This window comes from Netta rufina, assembly GCF_964035555.1.
Source record: "Netta rufina genome assembly, chromosome: 7".
In the NCBI taxonomy this organism is placed as follows: domain Eukaryota; kingdom Metazoa; phylum Chordata; class Aves; order Anseriformes; family Anatidae; genus Netta; species Netta rufina.
In genome coordinates, this window is record NC_140130.1 from 18,956,562 (window position 1) to 18,969,771 (window position 13,210).

Here is a 13,210-nt window from a genome sequence, read left to right on the forward strand (position 1 = left end):
TCAAACCTTGCTGGATAAAGCCCAAAAAATAAGATTAAGTTTCTTTTGCCTTGTTAACATGGAAGCCTAAACATCGCTGCTACCCAAAAATGACAGGAAGTGACAACACATTGTTAGGACCACCTAGATGTTGTGATGAACAACTAGCAGTTTCTCAGCATACATTTGGAGAAACTATCCATCCTGTGTGATATCATGCATTCACAGACATCTAAGTTTAACATACCTCATCTACAAGGCGACTGTTCAGATCCTAGCCCACCAGAAATATCACAGCCCTATTTTCCATGAATTTTTATCTTATCTCTGTCTCACTTCAGTTTCTAATTTATCTCAGACTCTAGCTGAAGTTGATTTTATGGTCAAGCCAGTTGTAAGGAGGTTTTTCACACATGGATTCCTAAGTCTAAGAACTTATCTCTCAGGGCAGCTCCTCCACAGACAAAGTACACAGAGACTCACACCTCTACTCAATTCTTATCAGACCTCTGGATTTAATTTTCTTGAGTGACTCCATTCTTGTTATTTTACTGAAGCTTGCCAGTAATTTTGAAGCTGTTAGGAAGGTAGAGAGAAAGACAGGCAAGCATACTGGTATTAGAAACACGGATAAAATAAAACAGGAAAAATTACCAGAGGGAGCTGCCAGTAGTTTAGTATGTACACATATTTGACCACTTGCTACTAATTTTGATGGCATTCCTATTCAACAACTCTATCATCTTTGAGAATACCAGAGTTTTACATAGTGGCTTTTACAAATGAGGTCGATTCCCTTATTCTTTTAGCATGAATTTTCAGGCATGGATGGTGAATATGACTATCCCTCATCAGCAGAGCCCAGACTACAGCCTCAAATCCACTGGCTGGAGCTTACTGTTTTACCACCAAGGTCATGTGAAATCCAGCCAAAATGTCAGTAACATGGATGTGCAGTAGGTGCTTCCAAAACAGCATCTTGACCTTTCATAAAAACCTGTATCTGCATCTAAAACTGGAAACCCAAGCCTTTTAAAATTAGTAATTTTAACTATCAGTCATCGCAGACAGCCACCGTGGGGCAGGCAGGCTCTAGCATTTGGAAGATGAAACAATGCTGAGCTCATTGCAGACACAAAAGACATCTAAAAGCACCGGCTGCAACTAGGAGAAAAAAAAAAAAAAAAAAAAAAGGAAAAAAAGAAAAAAGAAGAAAAAAACAAAAGGATATTCCTTCACTGCTCCTGATTCAGATATAAGAATATAGATTTCATACTTGCAGAAAATATCTGCTGCCTATTTGTTCTAAGCCATAGATGGACAACTTCAGTTACACAGAAAATCATGCTTGCTAGGAGAAGCATTTCACTTGGCCAGGAACTAGCTCTCCCTTGTCCCTGTCTGTGAGCATGGATGTCAATGATCAGAGAGCTGGGCCTGCAAGTTGCAGTGGTCACAGGGGCTTCAAGAGGAAATTAGAGCAGAAATGCAGCAAGTGGGGGGACCCTCAACTGTCACACTGCTCAGGTGCCACCATGTCTGCTCTGATTCAGTGCTGAACCTTGAGTTATTGGATGTCAGATCAACTACCCAAAAGGCAGGCATCCCTTCATGGAGAACTTCACTGCTTCCATTAAAGGCAAAACCTATCACTGATCTATTTTACCAATTCATTGTCCAACGTTCTTTCAGCTTTAAAAATACTGGGGGGAGGCTCAGCTTACCTTCTTGACAATGATGTTAATATGGACTAGACTAAGGTAAGACATGAAAGCGAAACTACTGTTTCTAATTGCTTCTATCTGTAGATGCTCCTGTTCCAGAATGTGTTCCTAAACAACTCAGTTCACTTCCACATGAATTAAGACAATTCTAATTCTGAACCAGAACATCCAGATATTTAGTTAAAAATCAAAGATTTTGTTTAAGAAAAGATGAAGTGAGACAATCTGGCAATTTCAAACTATTTTTTTCCGGAAAATATCTCTAAATATTTGACGCTTCCATTTAGGGAGTAAATATTAACTGTGGTTAAGAATCAAAGAAAGGAGGATGGGTGGCCTGGGAAGCTGAGGAAAGGGAAGAATTAGAAGAATGTTCACAATAAACTCAAAGGATATTCTTCCCAGGATGAGAGCAAACACATTGCTGCCCATGTGGGAGAGTGCTAGTTCTTCCTGCAGCAGTAGGTAGGGACAGTATGGGCAACATCAAGGCTGACTGCAGGTTCAGTGGGAAAATGATCCCCTGGGTTAACATGCTGGCAACGTACTAGAGGCTGTCACTGTCACCTGGGAAATCCATCCTAGAGAGGTTCGGCAAGAAATGAATCCTGGTCTCCAAGTAAAGATCCCAGATCTGATCCCACTCCTGGACCTGTAATAGAGATTGGGCCATATCTGTGCAGTGGCCTTGGATCCCAATACCCCTGGAGTTCAAGGACTCTGACAGGGTTGAGTCCATTTCTCAAAGGACTGTTCAGGTCAGCACACTGCTGACTATCTCATGCTGGGTAGCATGAGGATATAAGAGAGGGAAGGAAAAGTTAGTTACAGAGGATGGACAGGATTTGGCTGCAAGGCGCTGAGAGCATCCACCCTCCTGATAATATGACTACCTGGGCTCAGGGCCAAGGCAGAGATAGTGCTGCTGAGAGCTGCCCCCATTCCTTGCTAACCTTAGACAGAGCTGATGCTTCCCATGGGAGCCAACATTAAGCTGAACCTCTACTGTTTATCCTGTGTCTGAGCTACAGCTCCTGCTGCCTCTCACAGCCACGGCTGTGCCTGGCCACAGACCGTGTAGATCTGGATGTGCACACTGACTCAAGGACAGATTTCCAAGCCTGACCTTGGACCTGCCTTGTCATTACAGACTTGCCTGCTGATTACCAGTGTTCCTGAGCCTGGTTACTGTCACTGGGTCTGTCTTTCTCACCTGGCTCATGTACAGTGGGACTGGGCTCTGGGTGCCAAGGCCATTGCCTCTGCCAGCCTTGTCACTGCACTTGGCTCCCTGCTCACCTTCCCTTGCAGAGCAGCTGGCTCTCACCACTCCCTGACACTGGCATGGCCAGTAGGACCAAAAGGCAGCTAGTATTTCTCTGTACCACACAAGGAGTGATTACAGCAATGTATTTACAAGGGGAAGAAAAACGCGAAATTGCCATTTTTATTTCAGAAACATTTGGCTCAAGTTTTATTGAAAATTCAAAACAGAACACAAATGTCCCTAAGTTATATTCAGTTTTGAAATGTTGCTGAAATTGCTTGACCAAAAAAATTCATTTTGGTCAAGAATTCTTCTGGTGTCGGAAAATAGTTTGCTATGACTTGCTGACCAATTCTATACATCACACATAAAACAGCAAGGGAAGATATGTAAATGTTGGTGACTGTTCTGAAACCTGGTGACAAAGGAAAGGGAAGAGTTGAGATAGCACCCCCAGACAGATCCAGGGTGGGGCAAGAGAGAATGCAACATCTGAAAGCAGTAAGGCACCTGGTTCACCACTGTCCTACATATTTTTTTGGTGGGATCCCCATGGCTGCTGACTAGTCTGCACCCAAATCCAGCAATGCATTTCAATATGTGCTTATGCTGAAACACTGGAGTAGCCCATCTTGACCGATGGGCTCAATTTATCCCCGTGCTGAACTGAAAGAAGGCCTCAACACACAACACCATGCTGGAGAAAGCCTCAGCAGCACTCTGAATGAAGAGAATGAAGGCACGGAAATAACATGTTCCTAGGATAGCCACTGCCAGGCTATTCCTGCCAAACCGCATGCCACAGGTAAACCAGCCTGAATTTGCTGATGTAAACTCACCTGTCAAAGAGGGGCTTCTCTCCACAGTCAAAAGAATCCTGCAGATCTTTGACAAGGTTGGCTTGGCCAGGCATCCGAAAGAGCCCCTCCTCTGTAAGACCTCGCTCCCGAATAAAATCCACACACTGTTCCACCAGCAGGGGGGCCAAGCGCTGGCCATACTTCCTCTCGTACTGTACGGTGTCCTCTAATCGCTGTCCAAAGATCCCTGCCAACAGAGAGCACGACAGACATTCAGGTGTTAGCTGAAGCTCTTTGTGAGCTATTGCTCAGGGCACACAATGAGGGAGACTGTTTCTTTCACGACTGCCCAGCCTCTGTAAGTGCCCTGTAAGCACCTTGAACAGTGCTGAGCACCACATACCAAGCAGTTTTGCTTTGCCCTGTCATGACAGCAGGGGTTACTTGATGTGATTACAAAGCAATCTGTCCAAAACTAGGAAGAAATTCCTTGTCCCAGAGTATAATTTCAGGGATACCCATCTCAGTGAAACTCACAAACAGATTAGAAACTAGAACTAGTAAAACCTTTACTTTGAAAGAAAACCCGTATTTACAGTAATAAAGATAAGTCACTCCTGTGCTTCAGGGCATGCTCTCCTGCCAGGAGAAGGAGGGAATTTCCTTTAAGACTCTTCATAGCCCTCCAGCTCTGATACTGTAATGCAGTTGTGTAGGCTGGAGTTTAAGAAAGGTTTCTCTGACTTCTGATATATAATAAACTGGCAGGGAATGGAAACTGTGCTTCGGGATCCTTCTTGCATGTTTCATTCCAGGAGATGAAACTGATGTCAGTGCAAGATTCATTTCACTGAGGATTCAGCAGGGTTGGACTGAATACAGAATGCAGGCATGGTTTGGTGTGACATCTGAATCCAGATCGTGGCTGAGAAAGCAAAATCTCCACGGCCTGTTCATCCTGGCCTCTCTGCAGAGGCTGCCCATGGGGAGACCCACTAGCAGCTCTCAGCACCGTGCATCACTGCTCACGCAGGAACAATCCAGGTAACAGGAGTTACCAGGTACTTTGCAGGCACCTCAGCTGTGAAAAACTGGGCAGGACCACACATCCTGCCTAACCTCCTTCATGATATTTTGTTGGTGATCTTTTCTCCCCCTTCCTCAGAACTGAATGTTTGATCCTGGGCCACAGCACAATTCAACCAAGGTCCTTCAGCGTTAGTTACAGCAAGCTTAGATATGCACCTTAGAGACAAAAAAAAAAAAAAAAAAAAAAAAAAAAAAGCCCATATCCTATTATCAAACTCTGAGCCAGGCTTCCACCCACCAAACCCATCTATTTTCTCAAAATAATATACGATATTCGCTCTCCAAGATGGATGACACATGGGTTTAGGGAAGTTAGGCTATGAATATTTCAGGACAATTAGAGGACAGCAGCCTTGTTTTCTCAAATCTCTCCTCCTTGTAGAATGACAGCCCTGAAACCCAAAGAGTCCACCTAGCGAAAGACAGGGAAAGAGGCAAATGCCCTGCACTCCCCCGGGTATAGAGCAGAACTCATGTTTTTCCAGAAGCCCACATTCTGGTGTCCTAACATTGACCCAGAGCAAGGACAGAGGCAGTGTCAGACACACACAGATGTGAACTCATACCCAGAACAACTGCATGCATCATCTCTACTTGCAGTGTGAAGCTTTGTTTGCTTTTCCTTAGCCTTGACTGGCCTGGGGCCGGCAACAAGCCCTCACAGTTAGGTCAGTTTTTGCTGAGGTGAAGAAAAGACCCTTAAGCCACTGCCAGGATGAAAGACTTCTCCCAGCCCAGCTCTCTTGGCTGCCTCCCACCTTGGTTTGGCAGCCCCATTCCAGCCCAACTTCAATTGCAGATATATGTTTTCTCTTTCCCTTAACCCTGAACCATAATTTTCCAGAGAAGCACTAAAAAAGGTCCCCAGGCGTTACCCAGACAAAGTATTTCTCCCAAGCCAAGTCTGTTGGTAACTCCAACTTTCCCTTTGCAGCCCCTGTCACACAGTTCTCCTTTCTTCCCTGTCCTAACCCTAATATTTTTGCTAGGCCATAGACAAGGACCCCCAGCCACTGTGCAGAAAAAAGATTGCTCCCAGGCCACATGTCTTGGCAGAAAGAATATTAGGGTTACGGTTTAGAGAGAGAAAGCACAGAGCTGCAGTTAGAGCAGGACTGGAAAAGGGCAGCCAAAAGCAAGCAGGGATGCTGGAAGAGCTGCCCTTGGAAAAACCATGCAGTGTCTGCATAGCTTTGTCTGTGGCTTAGAAGAGGAAATTAGTGTTAGGGTTAGGGTTCAGAGAAGGAGCAAGCTAAGAGCTATCTTTGGAGTAAGGCTGTGAAGGGACTATCAAAGGCATGTTGGAGCCGCAAGTCCTGGACTTGCAGAAATGTTTCTTCCAGGCATCTGCTGCAAGGCTTGACAAAGTGGCCCTTCAGGAAAATTACCATGAGGGCTCTCCCAGCCACGCAGGCAGGAGACACGCAGATTCACCTACTTCAGTCTCTCACAGCAAAATATGGCTGGCTGAGGAGGTGGCATCCTGCTAGCTCTATAAAGCTCATCTCATTTCAGCTACGTTTCAGAAGGGTTTGTAAAACTGAGGAAGTTAAACATCTCTGAAACCACCAGACAAGATGGCATTGCTGGTCTGGACAGGGACTGTCCTGCTTTGCAACGAAAAGCTAATGTGGAGCCAGTCGCACACAGCCTCATCTGCTGGCTCCTTGAGGCACAGGCCTGGTTTCAATCACAGGGCCTGTAGCTCAGGCTGAACTTGGCAGCGTTTCACTCCATTTGATGATCCTGCTGGAAGACATTAAAGTCTTTCTCTTCATTCAGAAGAAGGGGAGCCAGTGCCATCCGGTCACATGCCTGGACAGGGGTAGGCTGGAAATAAAGCCAAAAGCTCCTAGCAACCCAAGGGTTAATTTTCCTTGTTGCACTCTTATCTACAGCTAGGCCTGTTTGTTTGGTTTGAGAGCAGGAAAAAAGAAAAAAGAAAAAAGAAAAAAAAAAAAAAAAAAAAAAAAAAAGAGTGAGCCTGGGACCACATCCTGAATCTCAGAAAGATTCAAGAGATACTAAAAAAATTGGCTAGCAGAGCTCCAGGATTTCTTTCCTCTACTCCAACAAGCCGTCTCTGTTTTTTAAAGATTTAGGTGGCTCTTTGTGGAAAAAGCGAGCCAGGAATGATGTACTAAGACACAGACAGGCTTTCTGTCCTGGCCTGAATAGCTCACCCACCAGCTCCAGGCATACAAAGCCTATACATTCAACTATGCTGTCTGGACATGCTGTGGGCAGGAAAATATATGCTCCCAGCTTCATTTTTCCTCATCAGAGCTCTGATTTCAACCAAAATAAACTAAAGACAGAGATAATAAAGTCAGCACTTGAGTAGATTTTCTTTACAGAGAGGACTGAGGACACCATACGTGCTTAAAGAGGGAAAAGTCCAGACACACCTACATCAGCTGTATGTACAGGTTAGTACACACGTTAAAAGATGTGCAGGAAGATAATCAGCACACACCTGGATGCTGCTGTACAGCAGTATATACACCCGCGCGTGCATGCGGTGCCTCACAGACAGGCAGTTTATGGATGCAAAGGTTGTGTACGTGCTCACCTGCACAGGTAAGAGTCTGCTTTTACCTTCCCACATTCATGCTTAGGCTCCCATTTATCTGTCCCTCTCACACATGAAAGCACTGAGAAAAAAGTCACGGGCAGACATTCAGAAACGCATACGCTTTCATAGCACCAAGCACACACAAACTTGCAGCTCTCTCTTCCCCTTCCCTGGCCCACCCAAGCACACCCCATGAATGACTGCAGCAGCACAGAGAATCAAGGTCCTGGCTAGGAGCTGTGGAAGCCCCCAAATGCAGTCCCTGACAACCAAACAGCCCAGCCAGACAAAGCATGCAAAAATGGGGGAAAGAAAAGGAAGCGACAGATAATCAGGAATCAGCACAAATCTGAGTAACTAACTCACCCAAGGTCACACAAATGAATCTGTGGCAGAACCCGGTGTCTTCTAACCCCATTCCCCACAAAGATCAGCCTCCACATACTGGGGCATGACTGCTCTCGTCCACCTATGTATTTATTTAAATATTCTGTGTAAAAACAAGCACAAACACACTTCCCCCGAAACATCTTCAATGGTAGCTTGGCATTCAGTAGTATTTTTGGCCATAGGCTGGGTCCTTCCCACTCCTTCCCCTTTATAAAGACAGCTGCTTTATTTAGATGTGTAGCCTCTGTCTGAGGCTAAGCTCAAATATCTGCTTTTCTTCTAGGAAAAGAAAACCATAACAAATCTAAACTCTGGAAAATCATCTCATACCTCTCGTTCTTGTGCAGCACTCTGCTACATGACAGGCGCTGAGCTTCAAGCAGAAACCAGGCAGTGTCAGACAGCAGGAGCGGCAGAGAAAGAAAGTCCTGACTTCAGGCATCAGACACATTCTGAGTCCCAGCACTGGCAGCTTTCCATTCACCCAGCGCTACAGAGCGGAGAGCAGCCGATCTGCCCTGGGAGATAATCTCAGCAGCACATCTGGTCTTAGCTCCACAACTCGGCATTAATTATGACTTGTGCAGAAAGCATTTGAAATATCCAATGAGATGCAGAGCTCCCCGGCTCCCTCCGCAAGGGGAAGGAGAGAGGAGAAAGACAGGCAGGTAGGGTCTTGCCCACCCTCGAAGCTGCCGCCAATATAAACAGCACCTAAGTATGGGTCACAAGTTTTAACAAAGGCATCCCCCATCGGCTCTGTAATATATTCATGCTCTAATTGCTTGTCAGATCTATTCTAGATAGCTGGAAAAGCTGAGCAACAGTTGCTGTCTGCATGCCACTCTCTGGATCCCTTCCTGACACAGGCAGCATTAGCTGTGCTGCAGGCAACCCAGTGCCCTGGTCTGGCCTTTGAGCTGCTTGCAAAGCACCAGAAGCAGTCTTGTAGTGGAGGGGAACAGCCCTCCCTCAGCCTCAGCAGGCTCTGAGGATACCTCCCAGTTCTGGGACATACTGTGAAGTTTTACATGGCTTAGGACGAGCCACAATCTTTGACCTAGTGCCGCTTTTTTTGTGCGTACAGCCTCTGCTTTAGCCCTTCACAGAGAAGTTGCCTGATGACAAACAGCTCAGCTGAGTAACTGGTAGGGGAAGGAACTTAAAGCTCTTTACATGTGAGCCACCCCCAGGACTTACCTGCAGGAAAATGCTCACCCCCTCAGGTCCTGCTCCGAGGTTAAGTGGCCTGCAGTTCAGAAAAATGCCTATCACACCGTGATAGTTGGAGTTACGCTGAGGTCAGCCCTCTATCCCATTTACAAAACACAATCCCGTGACTACAGGCACGCAGCAGTCACCGCCCAGAACCTTTGCACCTACCTTCTGGGAAGTTTCATGGAGTTTGGGTAGCTGCGTCTCCCTCTGCAGAAAATAAATAGGTGTATACACGCATGCATTGCTCTTTGCAGCTGCTCATGCACTTCTACTATTAAAATATCACATCTGTGGCTACTGTAGAGACCACACTCATCTGAACTTACTGGCTTACCACTTGCTTAACTACACTGTGACTGAGTTTAAACACACCACAGAGGGGATACCGAGCCGGTGGTCAAACTCTGAGATTCCAGTCACTGGGACAGTGTTGTCTCACGACTTGGGAAACTTGCTATCAAACTCTCTCTCTACATCCTCTACTTTGATCAAAAGCTCCTGAAAAAATGACTGTCTCACTTCAGGTAAAGGCAATACCACGATCAAAAGCCTCAGTTCTCGAGTAGCAAGGTAGCTTGGTGTTCCTTAAGTATTCAAGGTATAACCTGAATAACAAGGTATTTCACAACTTGACACCAGAAACCCAGACAAAACACTAGACAATACCTATAACCCACTAAAGAACATCTGGTAAGCAATAGAGACCCTTAAATAAAAGGTAAAAATGAGATCCTGGGTATTCTTCACACTTTTATTGTCCTCTATTTCCCTGTGGTGAGCACAGCAGGCTGCAAGTTAGGGAGAACCTGCCTGCACTGCTAACCAGTGAGCAGGACCAATCCCCTGCTGAATGGCTGAGACACCATCAGGATTTTTGGCACTATTCCCTGGAATGATGCCTCAAAATGTGTCACGTCTGCTAATACCATTATGGAGCCTGGGACTCAAAGTTTGGGATGGAAGCCCAGGAGATAGCAAGTGCAGGCTTTTATCCTTCCATTCACTTCTCCATTTCTGTTTTCCATCTCTCAAAACACAAGAACAAAGAGGGCATCCAATTAAATGGAAAGTCAGCTTGTTTAACATGGATACTGTTGTACCTGAAGTGTAATTAACCTGTGAAATTCACAGCTTCTCTGCAGCCAAGGGCACAGCATGACTCAAAGCATGATTAGACATCAGCATGGCATATAAGAATACCCTGAGTTGCATGAGAGATGATAAAGATGATGTAAACTCTTCTCCAAAAAAAGAGCTTTGGTGAGGAAAAAAAGACCGAAGGAACACATGCTTGCTCATGTGAGCATCACTACCAAAACAGGAAAGGGCAGCTGCTTTGGTATGGTTCCCTGCAGATGGTCACTTGGCAGATATAGGTGTCCTGTGAGAAGGATGTAACACGGCACAATATAGCTACACACCACTGTTATCACTTTATCTCCTGATATCAAACAACTCTCAATCCCCTACAAAGCCCTACTTAGACTACAGAATACGATAAGACTGGAATAAAAATCACTCTCTCTTTCTCTCTACATATAAACAGATACATATAAACACATATATAATTTATCTTCAGTGTTTTGAATTTCTAGTTGACTTGGATCCTGCTTACTCTGTTACATTTCCTAAAAATGAAATCCAAGATTCTCACATAATCACTGGATTGCAGGGGCCGCGTGCTGCAGAAGTATACCTGACTCTGCGAGAACAATAAAATCCAGAGAAATGGCCACACTGCATATAAGCTGCTAAACTGCCATCACAATTGTCACCTGGAGATCTCCACATACATATGTGCTAAGAAGAAATGGGGTTATGGGGACTGAACTCCTTCTTCTCCCCTTGGTATGAGGCTGTTTAACTGTAGGGAAGGTTACTGCTGGCCTGCTCTTACTTTCCAGAAGAAGAATTTGGGTTTGTAAGACTGCTTAGCAAGTAAATGTCACACAAACTTCCTGCTTGGGAGCTGTAGACATTTTCTTCCCTGGTGTCATTGTGTGGAGAAAGTGCTAGCAGTGCTCTCAAGAGCCAACACCACCACAGTCATTCTGTTGCAAGTACAGGATCAGAGAGCAAGTATCCTGCCTCTGCATGTCACTACAAGACTGGAGACTGGCTGGGAAGTTCACTACAGCTCAGACAACCTCTGAAATCTAGGCATATCTCAGGCTTGGCATCTAACTCAGGTCAAATTCAGTCTTGAATCTGGTTGCAACAGATGGGAATGGCGAACCTACATGAACTCAGAAAATATTTCTTCCCCCTTCTCTGGTTGTGAACAACCTTGCTGGCTTGCGCAGCTCTAGCAAGTGCCCATAGGCTGTGGGTATTTTTAAACACTGGCTTACATGTAGTATTAGCTAATATACACATATACTCAAGCGGACCTGAGGGAGCTCAGATCTAGGAAATTGGTTTGCCCATTTGAACAGAAAGGACCAAGTAGCAAAGTTCAAATCAGAGCTGAAGTTCCTCAATTTTCAGGTAAGTTGTGCCTTACGCAGACTTATTCCCTCACGCAGGCAAATACTGGCACGTGAGCACCTCCCTGTACCTGTTGAAAGCTGGCAGTGAAACAGCTACAGGTGATCAGTCACAGGGCTGAAGCCAGCAGGAAAGCCTCCAACAGTAAGAATGCCCCTTGTACAGAAAATTTCCCTTCCAGCTTTTTCCCTCTCCAAACACTTTAGACAGATCTTCCTGTGAATAAAATGACTCCTTCACATCCCTTCTCTCCCCTGCTCTGGGCAAGGGTCTCAACATTTACTGTTAAAATTAAATCTTTTGAAAATAAACAGGCCTCTGCTCACTGGCTGATAAAGCAGTTCATTCTGGGTTGAAAAGTTAGCAAACAGCAACGTTCACCCGTCTCACAGCATATTCAATCTAACCTGTGCATGGTGTTCTTCCATCTCTCTAAAACATCAGGAAAGGAACCAACTGTGCAGCGCTGTAAATTACCCTGCAGTGGACTCTGCCCAGTTTATGCTCTAAACTGAGATTATAACTGTTTGCTCACAGAGAAAAGATGATAAACAGACCTATACATCACTTAGCCACAGCATTCTGAATCCAGAGCCAAACCCTTGTGTTTATTGGTCTATTTCTCTCTAAACAAAGGCAAGAAGGATTTAGAGAACAAAACATCAAGAGCTAGAAAAAATGCCTTTTAGCAAGCAGTGATCTGGGCAAACGTGCCCTGGAAAACTTCTTTCTCCCCACAACATAAGAACATCTTTTGCAGAGCTTTTTACTCACTGACTCTCGCACATGCCTGCCTATGTCTAACAGATAGCTTCCACAGACCTGAAGGAAACTGTCTGTAGGAAGCATCTGACTGGCAGAACTTCTCTTCCAAGTGCACTGCGTAGTGATTTCCCCACTGCACGGAAAAGTTTTACAAAAATTCTGAGTGTCAGTAAGTCCAAAATAGTTATGATATAGTGTAATTACTGCCACCAGAGTCTCATTGCTAGAGAAGGACTAAAACTCCTGATGTGGGTTTAAATGCAAGGATCCCCGAGCCTGCAACCTGCCACTGATCCTAGCCTCTGGTACAGAATGAAATGAGCCACCCAGACTTTTGACCATCTTGGAACCTGGCAGGGCCAGCGATCTCGCCTCACCACTGAAATTTAGAACACCAGCCCCTCTAATCCATTCAGCACACTGAGCGAGCTTATGTCCTCAGGCCTTTCCATATCCCAAGCCTGAAAAGCTGATATCCTAAACACAATCGGACGCTGAGACGATGACAGGATCAACACTGATCAACTAACCATGCTACATGGGCACAGTTATCCGAATCAGACTTCACCATAAATACCTCTGTCAGCCTGTAACCTGCAACTGTTAGTCTCGCTACCAGGTAAATCATATACGGAGTCACTTTGTTGCTTCCTCCAACTCAATCAATAATGAAATCTATTAGTTAATTCCCACACTGCATCTATCTAACTAAAATTCTCAGTTAATATAAAGCGTAAATTTTACCTTTATCACTCAAGCATAAGGTCATGGCCCAAGCTCTAGCCACAGCTGAACTTGATTGTGCTTGGGGAGGGGATGCCACTTAGCTCCAATTCCTAGAACATTTCACTAAATCTACCAACTTTTCAGGAACACTTCAAGCAGAGATCAAGGGCTTAATGTTCTTCTGCCCGAG

General features: G+C 45.1%; 1 protein-coding gene across 2 annotated transcripts in view; it reads right to left on the bottom strand.

The window, feature by feature from the left end:
• Positions 1-13,210, bottom strand: part of ARHGAP22 (Rho GTPase activating protein 22) — a gene marked incomplete at both ends in the record, with an annotated part of 145,307 nt that overhangs the window by 17,350 nt on the left and 114,747 nt on the right. For both annotated transcript variants that reach the window (XM_084290016.1, XM_084290015.1), the window contains one exon: positions 3,810-4,017. In XM_084290016.1, the coding sequence (XP_084146142.1) occupies positions 3,810-4,017 (208 nt within the window). The remainder of the gene's footprint in view (positions 1-3,809; positions 4,018-13,210) is intronic.